This window comes from Galeopterus variegatus, unplaced genomic scaffold, assembly GCF_000696425.1.
Source record: "Galeopterus variegatus unplaced genomic scaffold, G_variegatus-3.0.2 Scaffold4586, whole genome shotgun sequence".
Lineage (NCBI taxonomy): Eukaryota > Metazoa > Chordata > Mammalia > Dermoptera > Cynocephalidae > Galeopterus > Galeopterus variegatus.
The window spans coordinates 107,665-131,895 of NW_007730697.1; the positions used below are offsets into that span (position 1 = coordinate 107,665).

A 24,231-nucleotide genomic window follows, 5' to 3' on the forward strand; every position below is an offset into this window, starting at 1 on the left:
TACTGCCACCACCCTCACAGAATAATTATAAATACTTGTGTTTCTCTATTATTTTTTGTAACTAAAATCATTCCTACTGTGCTTTTTCACATTACTTTCTTCACAGCATTAAAAAAATAATAATTCACCAATAATTTTTAATTGAAGAATTCTCTCCTTGTTAAACATTTGGATTATTTTTCAGTAATAATGCTGTAATGAGCTTCTTCATGCATAATAAAGTTTTTCCAATATTTGAGAATATTTCCCTAGAATAGATGTTCAGAACTAAAATTACTTGGTCAAAGATGAATGAAAAATATTAATAGTTTTTGTTCCAGGCTTTGATATATTTTATTGGAGCAAAATTTCAACAAAAGGTGTCTTTTATTTACGAAATTTTGTGTCTGTGGGAACCTTCCAACCCACATGGACCCCAAGTGAAAGTAACCATTCAACCTTTTTATGTACTTTATTATTTTCACTTTACATACAAAAATTTTTTTGTTTCCTTCACATTCATAAAAATCCCAGTAATGTAAATGACAAGTAAACCCTCCCTTACCCATCCCTTAATTAAATATACAAACAGCTTCAAAAACATGCAATTTAAATTGGTTTAATCTTAAAATGTAATCCAATGAGACTGAAAACTAAACATTTCAGGTCCTGTACCAAATAGTAAAATACTCGAAGGCCTTCTGGATCCCTAAAATTTAAAAAAGTAAAAGTTACTCTTTTGTTCCTAGAATAAAACATAATTTTATAAATTAATTCCTAAAACAAAACAAAATCAAAATTCTGTCACAATTATGTTAATGGAATTTAGGAGAAGGGAAAGATTTTGTTGACAACTAAAATGGACATACTGAGCAACCAACACCTCTATCTTTTCTGTAAGAAAAAATAAAATTTCTTCATCAGTATTCAATTTTATATTTAAAGTGTTTATCTCCTTATGAAAGTAATAGCTACACATCACAAAGATTTATAAAACAGAAAAAAATAATACTTATAATGTGGTACTGCCACCACCCTCACAGAATAATTATAAATACTTGTGTTTCTCTATTATTTTTTGTAACTAAAATCATTCCTACTGTGCTTTTTCACATTACTTTCTTCACAGCATTAAAAAAATAATAATTCACCAATAATTTTTAATTGAAGAATTCTCTCCTTGTTAAACATTTGGATTGTTTTTCAGTAATAATGCTGTAATGAGCTTCTTCATGCATAATAAAGTTTTTCCAATATTTGAGAATATTTCCCTACAATAGATGTTCAGAACTAAAATTACTTGGTCAAAGATGAATGAAAAATATTAATAGTTTTTGATGCATATTACCAAATTGCTTTCCAAAAAACAATGTACCAGTTTACAATCCCAGTAGGGTATGAATGCAACATCCTTACCAACTATAGGAAAATAAATTTGACAACATCTGGTTGGTCTTTATGAACACAGCCTTTTGTCTCCAATAGTTATTATGCACTCATTCCCTTCTCCTTTCCTCTAATAAATATTTATATAAAGCACCTATTATGTGCCAGGCACTCCACTAACTTTGGAGATACAGCAAGGTTCTCATGGAACTTACATTCAAACCAGTAAACAAAAAAATTTTTACAATTTAGGGTGACAGGAAAAAGTGACAGCACCATGGGGACATTTTGAGGGGAAGGCATGGGAAGAAATGGCTTAAAGTAATGGTATCTGCTACAAAGGTCCAAAGGAGACACAGAACTTGAGAAAATAGGAGCTAAGAGCATACTTGAGCTATACTGAGTTTTTCCTTTTTTTGGAGTACTGAACCCAAGAAGGAACTGATATGATATGAGGTTAATGAGGCTGATATAATCAAATAAAAATTTATTTCTTTAAATTTTCTGATATTGTATCCAGATTTTTCCACAAAACAGATAACAAAATTTGGATATTATTATACATAGCTGTTAGATTAAGAATTTTTTTGCCAATCAGTGAAATACCCTCCTAACTTCTCTGAGACAAGATAACAAGCCTTTAGTGACATAAAAATCAGAATTAATCTGCATTACAAACTGACAAGATGCCTCTGAAACAATCTTACCTAACAAACTGACTACAGTTCTAAAATAAGCCTTTCCAATAAGGTACGCCAATTTAGCTAAAATGCTCTAACATACTTACTTTGACTGATTTACATCAATAAGAGAACCTATTTTTGATGTGGTGAAAGAAATGTGTTCATCTCCAATTACAATTTCAAGCTCCTGAAAAAAATAAAATAGCAGAGAAATGTAGTTAATATAAAAATCTATCCCTGATGTCTGTATTCTTGCTAAAAAGAGGTCCCAATTTTAGCTGTAAGTTTTCTAGCAATCAATAGAGGGGGGAAAAGGGAAAAAAGAAATTTGACCTGTTAGACATAAACTATGTCCTTAAAATAAAAACCTCATCAACTGCTCCCCAATTTTAGGACCAACCAAGAAGTGCCTTCCAGAGACATCTTAGAGAATCGACACTATAAAATGAAATGACAGGAAATGTTTCTTATAATGTCAATAAAAACTAAAGATATCACTTTGAAGCACACATGTTATTAAAATAATTATATAAATAGAAACCTATTTTTAATACAATAAATACAAACATTTTCCCTTTCTATAAGGTTTTACGAATAAAATGTATAATATTAATAGTAGCTATCACTTTAGCACCACTATATGCCAAGCCTGCTAAAGACTTTACAAACATTTGCTATAATCACTAAAATAACCTTTTAAGGTAGGCTTTGTTAGCCTTATTTTATAAATGTGTAATCCAAAACTCATGAAGAGGCTGGCCAGTTAGCTCAGTTGGTTAGAGCATGGTACTGATAACACCAAGGTCTAGGATTGAATTCCTGTACCAGCCAGCTGCCAAAACAAACAAACAAAAAACCTCATAAAGCACAGGAAAACATCTGGTGATATTTCCAACAACTATTAAGTAATAGTACTGATATTTAATCCCACGTCTTAAAAGACTAACATTCTTTTGAACTTACAAAACAATTAAAATTAAGAACTAGAAAAACCAAAAAACCTCATAAAGCACAGGAAAACATCTGGTGATATTTCCAACAACTATTAAGTAATAGTACTGATATTTAATCCCAGGTCTTAAAAGACTAACATTCTTTTGAACTTACAAAACAATTAAAATTAAGAACTAGAAAAACAAAAACATAACTTTGATGCTCCTAATGTGACATATCACTGTATAAATTTTTCTCTATATTGTTTTTTTTAAACTCATTTATTTACTTATTTCGAATATTTATGAGATACAAAGCTGACTGTCCCCCCTCCTGCCCATGACGTGGGGGCCAGATTCATACTGAGGGCATAGTTGAAAATCTAAAACCAATTAATTAAGAGGCTATGTCTATAATGACTTTTCAAGACAAATTAACTGATGCCCTAAGACAGTCCTAGCTATAGAATCAGAAGATCTAATTATGCACAATTTATGGCACACACCAAATGGAGAATTAAATTAACTAAGATTAACTGAGATTGTCTAACAATCATAAAATCTTTGACTTAATGATCCAACAGACAATTTCTGGAGCATGCCTACTCCTCTCCACTAATCAAAACCCATGAATACAACATCAAGGGGGTAGATGAAACTGGGCTCTCCTGGAGTCTAAAAGATATAAAAGGTTAGCCGCTGTTGTTCCTGCTTTTTACTACATATGTATATATGCATAAAACAAACTGAAGTCTAAATTTATTTTTTAAAAATGATACAATGCTTAAAATAAATACTGTTACTATTACCTTTGCTTTGCTAAATAACGTTTCTTTAAATAGAAGAGTTAAGTTACTGCTACAGAGTGTCAGCATCTGTTAGATTTCTCCATATTTTCTTCTAGTCAAAGAAGGTGTGATATAAAGTATAATCCTCAGGAATATACAAAAGTGAAATTAAATGTTTCTTCCTTCTTGGGGTTGTAATTAAATGTTTCTTCCTTCCCGGGGTTGTATCTCATTTCTCCAAGAGTTGAAAAGACCCAATTCAGAAACCAAACTGTCTTTCTACAGAGTGAAATTAGGTCTTCAGAGTTCTTCAGAAGCCCTTGGAGAAACACCAATTATTCTGAAGGGAATATGAGAGGCAAACGCAATGGTCAGTTTGAACAGAGAAACCAATCAAATCTCTCTCTGGGGCATAAGAATGCAAAAAAGAATTTTGAAAGTTATAAATTTGGAGAAAGCAAAATTTACACAGTAAATCAGAATTGTAAGTTGCAAATTTAACAAAAAACACTTGTACTTATTACTAATAAAAGTGATTAAAAATACAATAGAAATTATTCATAACAGTGTGACAACATCCTAATTTTGGCTGGGGTGGCTACAGAGAAGATTGTCCAGAAAGACATCTAAATTTAGAGCTCTGCACTGACTCTTTTACTACTAGCAGGAAGCACAAAAAATGAAGCTAAATGAAATAAAATTAAAAGGTATTTACCAGGTGCCTACTAAATGTAAAAAAAAGAATCAGAGAGGAACCATTCTAGATAAACAAGGGGAAACATAATAATTATACTATCAATTTTTAATATTCACGCATTTAAAGAATCACTAATTACAAACCTGTCGGCCAACCCTATCAGGGGGAGGCCACAAAGCATCATCTTCTTTTGTAATTTCACTGTCATCAATGATTCTCTTCAGTTCTTCCATTACACTCTTGTGTACATAAGCCTAGAAAAGAATCATAATAAAATTTCATTTCAAAATGCCTATGTCTTTCCACAACTAAGAAATGATAGAATGGAGTTACAAACCCTGAATATTCAAACAGAATATCACAGAAAAGCTTAATTCTGATTTCAAAAGTACAGGATGAAATAATCATTCATCCTTCTTAAAAATATTATTTTTTACTCCCTTGCCCTTTCCTTTAATATATATTTTCTCCTCTTCTAGAGCCCTTTTGAAACCCTGTATTTTGCCTTTGTAATAGGGAGACTCAAATATCTTCAGGTAGTTAATGGTGACAACACAAGGTCTATAAGGTGGATAGAGACAAATGCGAGTTGCACATCACAGTAAGTGTTCGGAACTCTTTCTTATTCCTAATGTTTGAGCCTTTCTTTTAAAAATCATACCACGCTAATATCACGATTATCAATTAGTTCAAACACTGAACAGAATAAAAAAGAAAAAGGTAATTTTAAAAGGAATTAAATGATATATTCAAATGTGGGACTCCAGTTTAATATATTCAGATTGCTTCTTTTGTTGTTAGAGATGCTACACACATATCTGACTTAAATGTAAACTCTTTTCAATCTACAAACTGGCTCCTTTACAATACAGCCTTACGTGTACTTTTGCAAATTTAACACAAACATGAGGAAAATGGGCTAAATATAAAAAAATTAGACATTTGCAAAGAACATACCTCTTTTCTGATCATGACATCATTTTTGTAATTGCTGTTGTTGGCATATCTAAGCTTTCCTGTGGGGAGTGGAAAAAAATTCAATCTATAACAGCAAAACTGCTTAAAAAAAAAAAAAAAGAAAGAACATCATAAGCAACTTTGAAGGTAAAGACAATTTTATACTACGACCTTTATTAGTGCGAGGGTACTTCAAAAAGTTCTTGGAAAGATTCATATTATCTTTTCATTCTATTTTTTCGTGAACTTTCTGAAGTACCCTCGTATTTCATCTCTCCTAGTGTAAGATCAATGCTACATGTGCAGATGCTCAATAAATACTTGCTGGTAAGTTGGCTAAAGTTGAGCTAGCCTAATTTTTTAAATATTTCATGCCTTCAATACATTATGGGTCATTTTTAAGGCTTGTTTTCTTCAGTTATACCATAAACTTTTTGGACAACCCAAAAAAGGAAATATTATTTCTTTTAAAGTCTGTTATATGTCTTAATTGGTGCTAGGTGTTTTACCCAGAGCACTTAATCTAATCTGTAAAACAATCCTAAAAAGCAGGTTTTATTCTCTCACCTATTTGTAAGTGAGAAAATAAAGTTAAGTAACTTGCCCAATGTCATGAAAGATTCAAATCTAGATCCACTTTCTTCCAATACTCGTGCTTTCTCCACTATGCCAAAATGCTCTCTTTCAGTTATTTTCCTTCAAATTAATGTATGTACATAATTATGGTAATACTAGTCTCTTAGAATTGTGACTAGGAAATATACATACTATATGCTGCTTCCGAATATAAACTGACCAGTTTGTTAGGTGATTTATATTTTATTTTAGCTCATCATGACTTTTGTACCCCCGATGCATGCTTCTCGTGGCTGGTCAGTTGCCACTCCCTCCAGGAAAGCCAGACACAGCTAAAATGAGCTCCTGGCCCTCTAAAATGATAGGTTACGCTAATGAGGTGTGCCCCTTAGGAATGTCAGTCTTTGTGACTATTACCAATAGTGGTAATAAGTGGATGAGAACCACTGTTCTGCAGAAATTTACCTGATAATATTGGGATACTTAATTTATGTGACTGACTAAAAGTAATATGGACAAGCTGGATGGTGTTCACAGGCAAGGGGACTAAAAATACTACATAAGGAAAGAACAGATGAATTCAGTTAAATTTGGCTACTGAGCCAAATTTAGAAGAGAATGAGGAAAGCAAGGATGAGTAAGGTGATTAAGGTTTCTGAATAATCACAGGGCTTTAGTTACTTTGAGTTTTGCCTGAAATGTTTGATACTCTTTCCCTTTCCTAATATGGGATCCTCACCTAATTTTTCATTCATGCTGTCATAGAATCTTCTCCAAAGCACGCATATAGCACTTAATATACCCACAGTGCTTTATGGTTAGATACATCTCTGTGTCTCCCACCAAGACATAATTGCTTGAGGAAAATTAAAGTCTCACTCAATACTGCACCCTAAATTTTTGTATTTGCATGTTGCCCAGCACATAATGTGCATTCAAAAAAACACAAAAATCTGTCCATTTGAACTGTCCTCGTTGCAGGGAGACAGAGTTCAATATACAGTAACACTCTCTAAAGAGAGTCAGAGCTGTCAAAAGATAGAATTGCTGCACACTACATGGGCAGCAGTTTCATTCTGCCCTCTGCTCACGCTGTTCTTGCAGCCTGTTTTCTGCCCCCAGAGGCCAATACCTAATTTCATTCAAGATTCATCTAAAGTGTCTAGTCCTCTAGTTAGTTTTTCCTGACTCCCTCTGGCGGAACTAACCTCTCCCCTTTTTTCGCACTCATTACGCATCCTATGATGAACAATTTTCTTTAAGCCCCTAAAACACATTATACATATTTGTTTACACGTCGAGCTCCTCACCGTCAAAGCAGCCTTAACACACATAGCCTGAATGAATAAAATGAATGAGTGGGTAGGTCCCAAAAGTTACTGGCCACCGAAAAATTTTAAGCATCCACTGGACCACCGCTTGGCTTGGTAAGGGTGGTCTTAAAAATGGTCTAGCATTAGGTCGATAACCTACGTACTCGTGCATGGCCTTTAAAGTCCCTTCTGGTGCGCTGATTCTAGGATTCTGATTACTGTAGGTTCAACTTTTCAGTTTGTGGCAGAATTAGCTTTTCTGAATTAATTTACAGCAATTAGCCCTCTTTTACTTAAAAAACAAACAAACAAAAAAAAAAAAAACACTCAGGCTTCTCATATTCTTAACCTGCTCTTTCCTTCGGTTGAAGCAGGGGCCGTAGCTGCCACCGTACCCCGTTCAAGCCCACCGCGGCTCGCTCCCGCCACCCCGCCTCGCCTCGCCCGCGGCCTCTCCTGAACTTTTCCCTTTGCCAGCACCGCGCGAGGCTGCGGAGCCGGCGGCCCGGCCTCTGCTCACCGTCCGGCCGAAACTCGAATTCCAGAAACTCGTGTCCAAACTTGCCCTTGTGCCCTACATAGTAGCGCAGGTAGAAATCACTAGCCATAGCCATTTTTACTACGGGGAAGCCCGCGGAAAGGGCCGGCCCACGTGCCGCCCGGCGCCGGACACTGACGTCATCGCCCCGATAAAGGCGTCACTGCGCGCGCGCCTCTTCCGCCTCCGGGGCCCTCAGGGGGAAGCGTGAAAGCGACCTCTCGCGTGATGGGAGAGCCGCCGGAGGCGCGATGGGAGGGCGCAGTCACGTGAGTTTAGATTTTTAGGATCAGAAGCACATTATTTGGGAGACTCAAATATCTTCAGGTAGTTATTTGAGGCGCGATGGGAGGGCGCAGTCACGTGAGTTTAGATTTTTAGGATCAGAAGCACATTATTTTCAAAGTTAAGTAGATTACAATATATTAGCAATGAACGTAAGTGTGAAAATATAACAACTTTTTTATGTGCTTAAAACTAAGGTTTTTGCAAATCGCCTTTGCTTTTCGCGACTTCCTGTGAGATGGGTGTGGCTTTATTGCCCTTTAACTGGTGAGATGAGTAAAGATAAAGCCCAGGATCAGTGGCAGACCTGGTATAGGGCCCGTTTCTCCTGTTTGATTAACTCCTAACAGGGGACTTTCCCCTTCTGGAAAACGATTGCTAGTTACCCTTCAGCTAGGAGCCTGTAGTAACAGAGACAAAGTAGAAGGAATTCATCAGACCAGAGGTCTGAAATTTTGAAAAGCACGTGAATCTGCAAATCCCTGGCGTGGTAGAAAAGAGTTCCTCTCATATCAGACCTTCTAAGGTGCTTCCATTCATTCAGTAAGGGTTAACCTTTTCTAGCCTGTGGGGTTTCGGCAATTTGACTTAAGATCAAATAATGGTTTAGCTGTGTTTCTCGCCAGGCAGAATCAAATTGGGGAAGTGAAACAACGCTCCAGTGTGAGATGGTTTTGAAGGACAGGGAAAGACAGGGTGAGCTTTTACACAAAGTCTGCTTTTCAATTATTATTGATCACCCTTTTATTACCAACACACAGAGTAATCCTGTCTGTTGGATGACAACCTCCTGTGAGATTTAGTAGAAAGTGGTAGTCAGAGAACCTGGAATTCATTCCCAACACTACCACTACCTAACCTTGGTCAGGTAAGCCTGTTTGTTCATCAACCAAATGGATATATACAGCAATCAACTTTGCCAAGCTCACGGAATTGTTGAGTGGATAAAATGAGATAACGTACATAAAACAAGCTTTGAAATGTATATAACATTATAAATATTAACAAGCATTTTCTATGTGCCAGAAACAGCTGGACACTAGTAATAAAGACAGGGCCATTTGCACTCACAGTCTAGAAAAGAAGCAAACAAGTAAGGCAAATAGCAGAAGGGAACAATTGCTGTAATGAAAAATACATGTAAAACAGGCTGATAGTGCAGCAGAGGAAGCAAGTCATTCTGTTGCAGAGTAGGGGAATTTGATAAAAGGGGAATAACAGAGAAAGCTTATGAAAAGAGGTGTTGTTTGAATTGGACCTTGATAGGTTAGGTAAGTTCTGTGCATGTTCAGTGGGAGGGAAAAGCATTCTAGGCAGAGAATGGGCTGAGCAAAGGCACAGTGGTGTGAAAATGCATGTTTTGGGAAAGCTAGGAATTTAGTATAGCTAGTACAAAAGGTTCACGGAAGTGGAATGATTAGAAAGGTGGGTTTGGCCAGGTTATCTTGAGTCTATATTAACAGTTATGTAATTACTAATAAAGAAAAATTATTCAGTCCCTACTGTAAGCCACCATTTTAGAAAATACATAAGAAACATAATGCACCACAAGGTGACTAGCCATTCTAATTTGCCCAGGATTGGGCAGTTTCCTACAATGTGGGACTTTCAGTTTTAAAAACCTTGAAAGTCCCGGGAAGACTGAGATGTTGGTCACCATACTTACCATGAGAATAGTTCACAGAAATTTGAGCACAATATTCCATAGTATCTCTGAAAATATTGGCTGTGAATCCATCTGGTTGAATTAGATGAGAAAACTCATTCAATATCTTTATATTCTCTAATGTATTTCCCTGAAGTTTTTGGCATATGTGCCAGCAGTCATCTTCATGTCTACCTAAATAGAACTGTAGATACAATTTGTGACTATGTAAATAGAGGTTATGGAATGCAGGAAGTATTAAGATTTTTTTTTTAAGTGGGACAATTACTGTCTTGATCCCCTAAAAAAGACTTACCAGTTTAAGACTAATCCTCTATAACCCTATTTGTTTTTAAGATGAAATATGAAACTATTTTTATGTAACTCTTCATATTTCAAGCCCAAATTAGGCCAAAATAGGTACCTCTTATATTGTGACAAAGATTACAGAGTGATAAAGCATTTGTGTTTTGTGATCGTCTCAGGTGCTACACAACAGCAACATGGAAATGTTATATATGGCGACTGAGCACCTGAAATGTGGCAAGTATGACTGAAGAACTGAATTCTTAATTTTGATTAATTTACATTAACATATCGTCTCAGGTGCTACACAACAGCAACATGGAAATGTTATATATGGCGACTGAGCACTTGAAATGTGGCAAGTATGACTGAAGAACTGAATTCTTAATTTTGATTAATTTACATTAACATTTAAATAGCCACATGTGACTAGTGGCTACTGTGTTGGGCAGAATCTTCTCATAAACTTTTAGTTGAGCTGGAAATAGTGAAAATATTTTGTGAACATTTTAAAATTTCAGTTGCTGTAGACTCTAAATTAAAATGTACTTACTGATATGGGCACAATTTACTTATGAATAAATGTTTGAGCTGCTTAAATTAAGCCAGAGTACGGTATCTACCTTTGCTAACACAGTGGTCAATTCCAACACACCTTGTGAAGTTGGTAAAAACTAAACCTTTTATTTCCAACTCCAACTGAACTGAAGGTTCATTCACAAGTTTAATTCAAATACATAGTATTCATTGAAAAAATAGTGATTTCCCACTACAGTGTTTAAAGTTTATGTTTTTCAAATTTATGATGATGAATCCATGTAGGGGGCTATGGTCAGAAAAGATCTTTTGTTATATGTGTTAATTTAATCTTTAAAATATTGACTTTTCCTACATCTGTAATTTTCTGTTTCTTTGATCTCTCTCTTTTCCCTCTCTCCTCCTGCTGGTGTTTGCCTTTTTACCTCTCTATTTAAAATGATCAAATCTTTCCTACTTCCAATTTAAAGAAACATGTTCTAACTTTAGTGCGATAAACATTAGAGATAATAGTCTTATGTTTTTATTTGTTCTCTTTATCAGTAACTTTTGATTAGCTTTGATTTTGTATTTACAGAACAAAAGTTTTCAGAGCTATTTCATTAAGTTAAATGGATCAGAGTAGTAAGTCAAGAATAGGAATACTATCTGGTCTAAAAGAACATGCTAAGGTGGCTTAATTTTTTTTTTTAAAGCCAAAATGAGGTAGTCTATTTCAGTCCTTAGTCCATCCACTCACCTTTTTCTTCTCTTTTCTGTTATAGATGTCCCTATGAACTTTAGCCATATCTGTCTTTCTACCACTCAGTGGTATTACTTCTTAAATAAGAAAATCACCATCATGCAGAAACGCCAAACCAGAAAATACCATTGTTTATCAGATATGTTCATATATGGTGAGCACTTGGAGCTGTTCTAGATTGTCATAATGATATATTTAATTCCATTTATCATCTAAGAATCTTTTCCAGCATATATTATATGCTTCAAACACATAGAATCACCTCTCTTATGCCCCAAACAAACAAACGCAGTTAAACTAAGGGTAACAGGTTACCCTCTGGCCTTCCATTGTATTTGCTACTTGTTTATTTATTTAAATGAATATGGTAAAGCAAAATTTAAAAATATATATATATATATATATATATATATATTACAGCAATGTTAAGGTTAAGAAAATTCTATCCATTAACTTACTATTTTCTTTTTAAATGGTGAAAAACACCATTATTATTCAGTTTAAAAACAGAATACCTAAGTCTAGCATGAAAAACACAAATGTTCTGCATGAACATAATTTGAGAACTGCTGGTTCAGACTATTATATGTTAAACTACATTGTCAAGTTTCCATTAGATACTGTATCTAGGCAGATGTTTGCTCAGTTCCCAACTGTTGGAAATTTTTTTTAACAATAAAGCATAGATGGGAAAACAGGACTGGAGGAGGGGGCAGTCAAAATAATAAAACAAAATCTATCTGGATTCAGCTTGATTAATTGGTAAATATTTTAATACTCTTTTTTATTCATTAGCTTGGAAATACTTAGTTTGTCTGACAGGTCAAAGGTGACAGAAATATAACACCAGAAATATAATCCTTTTGGAAATCCTCCTTTTGGAAAAAGCCTTTCCAAGTGAGGGAAAGACTCTGTTTTCTTAAAGCAAAAATTACTGTATCCAGTTTTCCATACCTATATCCAGAAAAACAAAATCAGGGGTAAAAATTTTAAATACCAGTTATCTGCTTCTTTCCCAAAACAAATTTGAGTGTACATTATGAAAGGACAATCCTCCCGGTTCATTATGTGCCACTTTCCCTTTAACTCACCATGCTGCAACCCATGTGCTTCCTTGCAGCTCCTCAAACTGTGCTTTCTTGCCTCAGAGTTTTCACACATATGTCCTGCTCCTGGAAGGCTCTTCTCACACTCTGTCCAGCTTCCTTACCCATCCCTAAGGTCTCAGTTTAAATGCCATTTCTTCTGAGGGGTGTCTTCATTTTATACTCCTTTCTACTATCCTATACTTTTTCTTCATAGCACTTAACACAATTTGTAACTAACTGATACCCACACAAATAAATATATAGTGCCTCTTACTTGCTAGACTATAACCAAAAGCTCCCTGTTTCTTTTATCTAACACCTAGCCCAATGTCTGGCACAGCAAGCCTTAACACTCAATTTTTTTAAATATTCAAATAAATAAATAAATATTTTGTAAATTTGATGTAAATGAACAGCTGAGAGGCAACAATGGGATTCCATAAGACTTTATCATTTTGTGCAAAGACAATCTACTTCACTTCTCCCTACTGCCACTTACTGCCCATTTTAATTTCTGACTAGTCATTGTGGTGTACCCACCGTGGCAAGAATCATTCTTCATTTGGTTGGTTCCTCATGACTCTGTCAGGATTCCAACTTCTACAACATTTTCATCTTCCAGTTGTCTGTTCTTCAGCGGCCTTGGATGTCTTGCAGGGTACCCAGAATGCTCCTTAAAATTACAGATGACCATGTTCAACCGAATTGTCCTCATCATGGTATTTTTAATATTTTGAAATAGGAGAAGACTGCGATCACTATCCAAAAGCTCACACAAAATTGTAGACTTCATCATTTTAGTCATGTGGTACTTGTACTATGCCACCATCTTTAGGCATGGCCTGCCTTACCATATCATAGACCGAGGTTCTCTTCTTGGCCACAGTAGATTTTAAATGAAAAAGATATGAAACAACCTGGGTTAGGAAGGGCAAAAGAAAGGAAACTAACGTGTTGATCACATATTATGTACCAGATATTGTACAAATACATACTCTCGTTCAATCCTCACAACAACCCTGTGAGGTAGGTATTACCCCCATTTTACACATAAATGATCTCTTTTCAGACAATGTAGGTTGTCTCTTGAATTTTTCTATTAACATTAATTTCCATTTATTTACATTCATCTTCTCTATTATAGAGATTTTGCCAGCTATATACCAGAAAAGACTACTTCCACTCAATAAATATTTATTTAATAAAACAAGTTTCACAGTACATCAGTGGATGATTTAAAATTAGAATCTACCATCTTTCCATATCAGATCACATTCTTTTCTAGCCCTTGTTAAAGTCCATCTGAGCTACTGAGCCTTGATTGGTTTCCACATTTCCTGTTTATTACACACATATGCTCACACACAACATTTTCATCACTGATCTAACTTTGGCTCTCTAGGGTTAGTCCCCTTAGTCTTATAGGGACTAGGAATCTAGCTTGATGAACAAAACATGTTGAATGTTCTTAACCATGAAATGATTCCTCCAGCTTCTAATTAAAAGTTGTACAGCATTAGATAAAAGGGGATCATCTTTCTTGTATCTGTACTCAAGGGGAAACTCAGATGTTTTCCTTTATAGTTGTCTTCCAACCCTACTTGAAAGGACCAGGACTGAAGAACTTTATATCCCTCTGCCTTCTCTTGGTTCAAACCTATATTCCTGAGCAAATAGAATCTTGAATTTTCTTTCTTATCAACTCCTTTATTGGATTTCTGTTCCCAAATTCCCTGGACCTTTTAAGAGTCTAAATAAAAACATGGTTCTGGAGGAAACTAGCTGGGGGTGGGAGGAACCAGCTTATTTTTGCCATGCCCCAATAAACATTACAGATTTCTAAAATCTCATTTGCAATGACACTCCAACCCTTCTACCCAGCATCTTTAGGATTGGGACAGCGGAGATGAGCCTGACAGTACTTCTCATCTCAAAGGCATGCAGTGTGTAGAGCCTCCTCCAGCAATCTTCAGATTTCTAGGGAAATGTTTAAGGGAAGATCCAGGACCCATGTCCCATTTCTTCCTGTATGTCCCACTAAAAAGTCCATTCTTTGTTTTTGGAGGAATTGGTTCAAGAGTACAAAATCACCCATAAGTGTTTCTTGCCTGGAGGTCTTCAAAGGATGCTGTAGCTATAGGAGAGGCTCTCCACTCTGATACCGGCCACAGCTGCATATAGTTCGGGCACCACCAACTCTGGTACTTGCAAAACAGCCTTGTCATCTGCAGTTCTAGCAGCAGCTTCTAGGCGCAAGTGTAGCTCTTTGGGTGAGGGGCGGCTGTTCTCACTCCAGCGCCAGCAGGACTTCATGATACTATACCTGAGAGAGAAACAAGAGAAACTGACTTCCTTGACAAGGCAAATGTGTTAATAACATGTCTTCTCTCCCAACAGAACCTAATTTTTAAGAAAAAACAAAAAAACTGTAATTTGTTAATCTCCTCTTTACTCTGTCTCATGTTCTTCCCAGAAACTGATAAACTGATATTCTTTCTCCTCCTCTTTATATCAAGTCTCTTAATATCATCTTCTCAATGCGCACTTTTTTATAATAGGAATGATTTAAGATTTTTCAAACTACAAACAGTAAGACAGGACAGCTTTTTCACTATATATTGTTTACACTGTAAACAATGTACAATAAAGTAACAGGGCTAGGACTGAACACATATCTTTTTTACCCTAGACTTGAGGTGGAGGTTTTAATCATTCTACTGTATTGCTAAATATTTTATGTTGATTTTTCATGTTGTTTTAGATATCTCCTCATCAAAATGTTAAGTTCTTTAAGGTCAGGTACTTTGCCAGTTAAGTGTCTCCTTCAGTATCAAGAATAGCCTTTTACACATAGAAAGCCTGCAAGAAATATTTGTCAGCAATTTCATTTTAGTATATCCAGCCAGCATTACTATACTGTGTGTGTGTGTGTGCATGTGTGTGTGTATATATATACATATACATGAAACTACCTCAAAAAGTGTGTGGAAAAATAGAATTAAAAGATAGGGGCTGGCTGTTTATCTAAGTTGGTTAGAGTGAGGTGCTGATAACACCAAGGTCCAGGGGTTTGATCCCTGTACTGACCAGCCAACAAAAAGGAAAAAAAGAAAGCAAGATAATACAAATCTTTTCATGAACTTCTTTAAGTACCCTTGTATAGTTACGATACTTAAATTGTTATAATCTGCTTGACACTGTAACTGTTTATTGTAGAGAAAACCAAGTGCTAGAAGTTTACCCCTTCAATGCTGAAAATTTACAAAATGGCAACAGTTCTAATAGAAATGTTAATATATGTCTCTGCTGCCTTCTTATGCAAAAAATTTTACAAAATGGCAACAGTTCTAATAGAAATGTTAATATATGTCTCTGCTGCCTTCTTATGCAAAAAATTTTACAAAATGGCAACAGTTCTAATAGAAATGTTAATATATGTCTCTGCTGCCTTCTTATGCAAAAAATTTTACAAAATGGCAACAGTTCTAATAGAAATGTTAATATATGTCTCTGCTGCCTTCTTATGCAAAATTTAACCTATTCTTATGTTTCATAACAGTCCCTTTTTGAGCTTCATTGGTAATAAAATTCTGTATATCATTAAAATTTTTTCTACTTTCTGCCTCTAGGTTTGTTCACCAACTGTCCCTTTTTTGTGTGCTGAGAAATGGGAAAACAGAGTCAGTAATTTTTAAAAGTTAAATAAGAGCTGGTATACTCTGAATGAATAACTCTAGTGCAGTGGATTTTAGGACAGCTGTCTTTGAACTGAGGCTGGCAGAAGACTGACATTTAGACAAATAAAACCCTACTGTACTTGCATTGAGTTTGGTTTGCTTACTATATATTTTAGAAGCTTCTGGGGGAGTAAACTTTATCAAAATTAGATTCCTAATATAGTCATCAGTGGTTGCCTAAATATTGTATATGGAGGTGTTTGTGTATGTATATGTGTGTATATATGATATGTATGCATATATGGTATATGAGTTTCACGGGTTTGGTCTATAGATGTACATTAGCACATATGATCAGTTGAACATCATGTGAGCCACTTTGAAAAGGGCATGACTAATAGGGAGCAAAGAAGATTTGGAGTGAAAGAAGAGCAGACCTTTAAAAGCCACTTACATAGTGTGTGTGCAACTGCTGGGTCTCTTCATTATTTTCCTTCTCTGGAGATGCTGTAGGATGTTGGCAGGAGGGACTTCAGGATATGGTGGTGCCCCTGACAGTATGGAAACAATGAGAGTAGCAAGAGTACTTTAGGTCGTCTAACAATATGAACTTTAACTAACACTATTTTCCATCCACTTAGGTTAATTGTGTGAAAAAGATACAGCTATAGAAAAAATACTAGATAAAATATAGTTGCTGCCTGCTGATCAATTAAGGATATAGATTAGTGAATTTTGAGATAAGGTCTTTTGGAGGAAAAGGACTGACAAGTTAGGAGAATCTTGAGTCTTTAGGAAAGTAATAAAATAAGGCAAAGTAAAAAATAAGATCTTTCCTCCACTCCCTATAACATGGGGAGGTGCTACAGTCTCTCAATCAAATGGATTAATAAGTCTGAAGAAAACATTTTTATGTTTATACAAGATCACTCTGGAAATCATCCTTGAGATTTGAAGACATCCCTTGGAATTGGTAATTTTTTGGGAAAGGAAAGAGGAAGAGAGCAAAAAGAAGGGAATCATCCATCACTTTACAACTCTATTTCGGGAATCAGGCTTGGATTGTATGTCAGCCCAGTTCAAACTTCAGAGCTGTACTGAAACCCTTTCTCAAAGCATACATCATCCAGCACCCAAATAAACACACCTGCATGTATGCATACAGGTGCACACTACTTTAGGGATCATCCTTACCTAGAGTCACCATCTCATAGAGAAGGATCCCAAAGGACCAGCTGTAAAAGAAACAAAACCATCTACTTAATTTCTATTTCTGCCTTTCCCAAAGAGAGCTCACTTAAATATCAGAAGCCTTCAGTAAGAAGCCCATAAAGACAGCGACAAAGGATAATCAAGGGTAAGTGTCTGATGAAACAAGCAAAGTAACAGTGCCATTAAAAAGCATTTCTATTCAATCTCCTTAGATGCTCATCTCTTTAAGGACTGGGTCTATGTCTCTTTTCTTCTGTATTTCAAATTAATAGATGTTTAAAAATATTTGTTAATGTGTGTGTGTGTGCAATCACACAAACAAATTCTAAACATAAAGACATTTCCCACTGCTTCTTTTTCATCCCTTCCATTCCTTTCTGCTAAAATTCCAGCCATTATTCTTAGCACAAGGCCAAGTGAGGTTTATCATTTGTCCACTATTTTCTCAGTAGATCTAACTACTAAACCTAGGAAAAATATCAGTAGAGTAAGCTTTATGCAAAACAGGCATAGACACCAGGGTATTTCAGAAAGTGTGTGGAAAAACAGAATTAAAAGATAATATGAATCTTTCCATGAACTTTTTGAAGTACCCTTGTGTTTGCCTTCACAATATGACTTGAGAGATGAATATTTCGCCATTCTGTAATATCATTAAATGTGTAATATTTTACAGTTAAGATTATTACCCCCAGATCTCTACTGAAAAGCAGACATCAGTGAAGCAGCAATGAAAGGTTCTTAACTGACTCACCATATTAACTGATGTTCCAAATTTCCTCTGCTGCTCATGATATTCATGACTAGTAGGATGTCCTACATTACATCTATGCGCTTCTCCAAGTAGTTTGCATTATATAGTTACCAAAAGTCAATTGTGATTTTTTACATTCCAGTTTATATCAATTGTACATGTAACTGAAATTATATATAAATGTGTAATCAATTAAATATTATATAAGCTGATTAAATAGAAGTGGATAAAAGTTGCAAACTAAGTTGAATGCTTTAAAAGTAGTCCATAAAAATATTTTGGTAAAAAGAAAGTGTTGTTGCACAGAAAATTGGGAAAAATAACAACAAAAGTCTGCAATCAAATTGTTTTCAAGTTTCTCACTCCATTAAGAATCATCCTAACCTGGAACTCAAAAATAAGTCATTACTGATGCTATTTATACAAGAAATATAACATATAATATCATTTAGGAGGCCCATCTTCATAAAAAGAAGCCTTGCTGCTCCTCCAAAACATTGATATTTATATGTTCTATATATATCCACTTATATGGTTTAGGCTAAATTATTTGAGATATGTATATTTCTTTTAATTTTAAAAATCCCTGGTTTGACTGGCCTTTTGATTAAATGGACCCACTTCCTTCAGATAAAAGAGATTCTACTAGATTAAGTCCTCAGATATTGAGGTGAATAATCATTTTTTTTTCTTTCCTAATTCAAGCTGCTAATATAATATAGAAGGAATACTTGAAAAGGCACTGAAAAGGATTGCAGCCAGATCTAGATTAAGTCCTCAGATATTGAGGTGAATAATCATTTTTTTTTCTTTCCTAATTAAAGCTGCTAATATAATATAGAAGGAATACTTGAAAAGGCACTGAAAAGGATTGCAGCCAGATACCAAACATGAACTATGTCACATAACATTTCTGCCTGAGAGCATGTCTAACTTCTAAGTAGAGATTTCATCTGTAGACATAATTGGCAACAGACCCAATTATGTTCAGGGAGGACACCCAGGTGATGAAAGGAAGAAATCCGAACAACAGGAACAAACCGTACATATCTCCTCTGATGCCAGCAGGTCTCAGGAGAAGCCGTTCTGGGGCAAGCCACTTGAGGGGTATGGTTTGAGTAGAGGAGATGACCCCTAGAGTGTGAGTTTCATAAGCCAGGCCCAGTCCACAGAGCTTAGCAGTAAGATCACTTTGGAGCAGGATATTTCTGGCTGCGATGTCCCCATGGAACAGATGCTTATCCTGCAGGAATTCCTGTCAACATACGATCAAAGATGATCAGCTGTCTGAGGTCAAGGCTTGGGTCACAGACAAAAACAGTCCTAGGAATCCTAAAAAAGGCTAGAACATTTTCTACTCTGAAAAAGTCTCATTAATAATGACATATCACTTCCAAAGCATGCTAATGTATCAGACATTTTTGCATCATGTTTAGGATTAACAAACTGAGCAGGTGATCCAAATGACATCAATACTGGATTTTAAAAGTATAATGACCTACTCTGTGTCAAACCCTGACCCCTTCTTGATTTCACTTTCCTCTCAGACAGGACCCAGCTAGACTTTGGAAAGGGGAGTCGGTTCCAAGTTTCTAATAGCAGTCCTCAAAATGAGGTAATAAATACACAGCAAAATTGAGTATTGTAATAACAAATTGATATAAAGTTTTACATCTTCTCATTTTGTCCCTAAGGTAACTGAATGAGGTGAATTAGGAAACTATCTTTTAGATAAATCTAAATGATTACACAAGGCTACACAGTAATTGAGTAGTAGTGACCAGAACCAGATATTCTAATTCATAGGAAGTACTTCAAAAACTCTAGTAATAATTTTCAAACCAGGCTGCAAATCAGAATTGCCTGAGAATTTTTTTAAAATGTATGATTTTCACCCAAGATTTACTAAGCCAAAATCTAGGAAGAGAAACCTGGTAACCTATATTTTAAAGAAGTGTTGAAGTGATTCTAGTGCAGACAACAAAGCACTTGAGAACCACTGCACCCAATGACATTGATTTGCTGAAGTCGTTTTCTCCAGCATCAAGCTATTCAAGGCATATGGAGAAGCTGAAAAGCTATACATGACTAAAGAGCTGGAAATTAAGGCTATAATTGCTCAAAATGGATGCTATGAAAAATTAAAAGTTTAAGTAGATAATTTCCAATCATAGATGGTGAAGGAAACAGTCATTATCAGTTTTCTGTCTCTGGTGAGGTTGTAGAACAAAGATATTATACTCTAATGAGAAGAATTAAAGAATGTACCGACTTCGAGGTTGTTAAAAGTAAGAAAAAATAGTATCATATTGTTTTGTAACAGATAATGCAGGGCCTTGATGAATGGATCAGTTTGATCCATTCATCCCTATAGGGCATCTTGACAATAACGGCTCGGAATACAAGCTAGGCTATATCTTGACACCCTAGCTTTATCAAAGGAACACTCAACACCATAGAGGTACTCCACTCCGAACACCACAGATAATATTCATTTATGTTAAAGGTTCTTTGCCTTGTCCCACGGGAGCTTCAGCTGTACATACTGCTCTTTTCTCACTTCACTACCTCCTTTTTTCTAAGCTTTTCCTGATTCCACTTAGATCCCTGGTATATTTCACACCTCTCGGTAGCGAGATATATCAAATACTTAAAATAGTAGCTTCATAGAGCCCTGATTTTCTATAGCAAATGCTAATTTTAAACACAGTTATCTAAATAATTTCATAGAAATCATCATCTAAATTTCCTGAGTAATTCTCATAAAGGTATTTTTTTTTTAAAAAAACCCTGAGTTCTTTATCCTAGCTTTTCATTTAAGTTGGTTAAATTAAGGAATGATCCTACTGTTGCCCCTTCTCATTCCTCCTCTTCCACTTGTATCACATTCAGTATCATGCAAGTGTCCAGCAGAACATGTTCTGAACTAGTTTTTCTTTTTTCCAGGTATAAAGTTTTATACTTCCTTTTGGTTATGCAGCCTTTTTCACATTTAGTTTCTCTTCCTATATCTTCTCCCAACTTGCTTCCCCATTTGCTCCTTTTACATCTATTATTATTAGTATACATGAGAAGTAAGAATATCAAGTAAATGAACATACAGCTTTTGGCCCTGGAATTTGATCCTTAAGACTGAGAAATCTTTTAAAATCCTCCTTTTTTCTTCTAAAAACCCTAAGTTGACTACTTTCTGCCTGGATTTACCAATCCTATAGTATATTATCTAAGTGATTTCATGAAGAAGGGGCTAAAAACAATTTATCAGTGCTTCAGTTTCTGCCCCCTAACTTCTATCTAAATTTCTTTAAAATATATATCCTGTCTGGGAATACAAATATGGGAAATATGGCATCAAATACCAGGCTAACAAGAAAAATCCCCACCATCCGTTGTCATTTTGCCTTGTCTTACCAAAGCCAAAAGGACCTGCTTTCCGATGTGATATACTTGTTTTTCCGTGAGATCGTAGAGAAGACCATCCATGGTCATCACATCCTAAAGAGACAGAGAAAAACAAAAAGTATTAACAGATATCCAAGAAAAAATTATCGCAGAAATATTCTGACATGCAGATATCAAAGCTAATGAAAATATACAAAAATATAGGAACTAAGATTCAGAGAGAGACTGATATAAGAGATTTTCAGATACGCAAAGAAGTAGAATGATTTATTATCCACTGAATAAAGCAGCAATTTTTCTGGAGCTGTGTGTGTTTGTATGTGTGTGTGTGTGATTTATTTAGCACATTAGTTCAGTACATCTTTATTGCATGCCTACAATGTGCCAGATTCTATGTTAGGAACTCACAACACAAGAATGAGAAAAATAAAGTGGTTGCTGTCTCCTGGAGCTTATTGTGTGGCAGGCATGTGGGACTGAGAATCAAATAATTGTACATAAATAAATGCCATGAAGGAAATATACACAGTGCTAAGAGAACATGTGATAGTGGGAAGAGGTGAACTGATTCAGTTGGAGGGACAGGGACGGTTTTTGATGGTATCTGAAAGATGAGTGGACATTAAGTATGCAGAGAAGAGAAAGGAGAAGTTTGGTGTAACCAAAAAATGTATGAACATGATCTGAAATAGAGAACCAGGATATTTTTGAAAAATGGAAAGAAGCTAGTGCCGCTGGGGCTTACAGATGGATAAACTCTTAAAAGGGTTTAAAATGCCTAAAAACTTGCACATTGTCCTATTTACATCACTGGATGGAAGACATTAATGGGGTCCCTTATGTTCAGTTGTGCAATAATCAGCATATCGAGGAGACTCAATTAATATTGAACTTGTGCATGAGCAAGTGAGAATCTAGGAAACAGCACATCAGAAAGAAGAATATATAAATAAAGAGCTAGGGAAATTGTAAGGAAAAGTATTCCATTGGAGTCTGAAAACTTTTGAACATTTTAATTTTTAAAAATATGAGTTTGAGATCCAAAAACTTACTAGCTGAATTTCCCCCAAGTCAGCCCTGGCATAACACAGTGATGTTACAGATGGGAAACACACTTAACAACAACAACAACAACAAATTACAATTTTTACTAACAGTAGTTACACTGTTATATAATTATCATCATAACAGCTACCATTATGAGTGCTTGCTATGTACCAATCACTGCTATTTTTTTTACATACGTCATTTATCTTATCTTTTATAATAATTTATTATTACTCTCATTTAAAAGATTCCAAAAATTCAGGATCAGAGAAGTGACTTGCCTAAAGTCACACAGCTAGTAGGAACTGGAGTCTAAAGTCCACACACTAAACTTGCACTGTACAATATGGTAGCCATTAGCCACACGTGGCTATTTAATCTTACATTATTTAAAATGAAATGAAATTAAAAATTCAATTTCTTGGTCACACCAGCTACATTTCAAGTGTTTAATAGTGACATGAGATTAATGGCTACCATATTGGATAGAAAAGATAAAGAACATTTTTATCATTACAAAAATTTCTATTGGATGGTGATACTTAAGTACTCGGTTATGCTATTATAATGTCTCTGTATTTTGTCATTTATCATGCTAGTTGACATGGTAACAGCTAATCAATCAGGTTAATCCTTTTTCTCCTAACACTTCTACCCTACTGCTCACCCGACGACAGGTCCAGAGAAAGCTGAGCAGGTCCCCCTGGGCTACATCCTCCAACACCATATAGAGTGGCAGCTTTTCTGTGCAGCAGCCTTCCAGCTGTACCAGGTTCTTGTGTTTCCCCAGGTACTGATAGAATTGGATTCGCCCTAAGAAATCCTGTACCTCATGCAGCCCGACTGGTTCTGTGGAGGACAAAAGAGCCAGGGTAGTGAGCAGTCCTAGTATCAACAGTAAAGTGGGAGCCATGGAGCAGGAAGCAACTTCAGACAGCAATTCTCAGGGCCCCCCAGGGGAGTGAGTGTAGACAAAAAGTAAACAGAAAGGGGACCAATTAGAAGATGAAGCTCAACATCATTGATCTTTTATCAAAGGTAACATAGAGTCATAGGTCTTTGAATTTGATGGCCTTTCATCTGCATAAATAGACAAATGTTCTGTTTACTTTAAACCATGATGACTTGCTAGGGCTTTCAATTAATATTCTTACTTACCTTATCCTTGTTCTGTTTTATGTATCCACCATTACTGACCCATATCATTCCCAAAAAAAAAAAAAAAAAAAGAGAGAGAGAGGGAGAAATACAGTGTCAGGAAAGGGTATTAAGTAGTGAAGAAAAGAATGAACCTCAGAATTCTGAGTAACATACAATATGGAAAAGATCAGATCTAGTAGCCTTAACAGGCATGAATGAGCAAGAGAAAGAAAGACCCCAACAGGAACATTTCTGTCTCAGACTTCTACCGTCTATTCCTTTCTTCCTGTGTGCACAATGATGATCACAACTATCTGTGGATGAACATCTTCATGTTTGCAAAGCCTGTCAGGAACTCACAGTAGAAAAGTAAAAAGGGGAAAGGAAGTCTAACACTTCTCATTTTACCTTTTAAAACCTTGACGACAACACTCTTCGGCTTAGCGGGGTCGCTAGTATTCATTTTGGCTCGATAGATGGCTCCGCAACTACCATTGTGGATCTGTTCCAGAACTTCAGAGAGTTGCTCTCGGGGCACCTGTAGCTT

General features: G+C 35.6%; 2 protein-coding genes across 3 annotated transcripts in view; both read right to left on the bottom strand.

Annotated features, from left to right (window-relative positions):
• Positions 1–314: 314 nt before the first annotated feature.
• On the bottom strand, positions 315–7,990 carry LOC103603396 (protein mago nashi homolog 2). 2 transcript variants are annotated; one of them, XM_008587904.1, is made up of 5 exons: positions 7,832–7,990; positions 5,423–5,481; positions 4,609–4,719; positions 2,153–2,235; positions 315–688 (listed from the first exon to the last, which is right to left on the bottom strand). In XM_008587904.1, the coding sequence occupies exons 1-5, from the start codon at positions 7,923–7,925 to the stop codon at positions 589–591; spliced, it is 447 nt and encodes a 148-aa protein (XP_008586126.1). In that variant the 5' UTR covers positions 7,926–7,990; the 3' UTR covers positions 315–588. The 2 variants fall into 2 exon arrangements, with proteins under 2 accessions (XP_008586126.1, XP_008586127.1); XM_008587905.1 differs by lacking the exon at positions 7,832–7,990 and adding an exon at positions 7,661–7,763.
• Positions 7,991–14,287: 6,297 nt separating this feature from the next.
• The window catches only part of STYK1 (serine/threonine/tyrosine kinase 1), a 15,138-nt gene continuing 5,194 nt past the window's right edge, over positions 14,288–24,231 (bottom strand). The window contains exons 4-9 of the mRNA XM_008587906.1: positions 23,212–23,393; positions 21,507–21,590; positions 19,142–19,350; positions 17,324–17,364; positions 16,584–16,680; positions 14,288–14,775 (exon numbers count right to left, since the gene is read on the bottom strand). Coding sequence (XP_008586128.1) covers positions 14,571–14,775; positions 16,584–16,680; positions 17,324–17,364; positions 19,142–19,350; positions 21,507–21,590; positions 23,212–23,393 — 818 coding nt within the window. The 3' untranslated portion in view covers positions 14,288–14,570. The remainder of the gene's footprint in view (positions 14,776–16,583; positions 16,681–17,323; positions 17,365–19,141; positions 19,351–21,506; positions 21,591–23,211; positions 23,394–24,231) is intronic.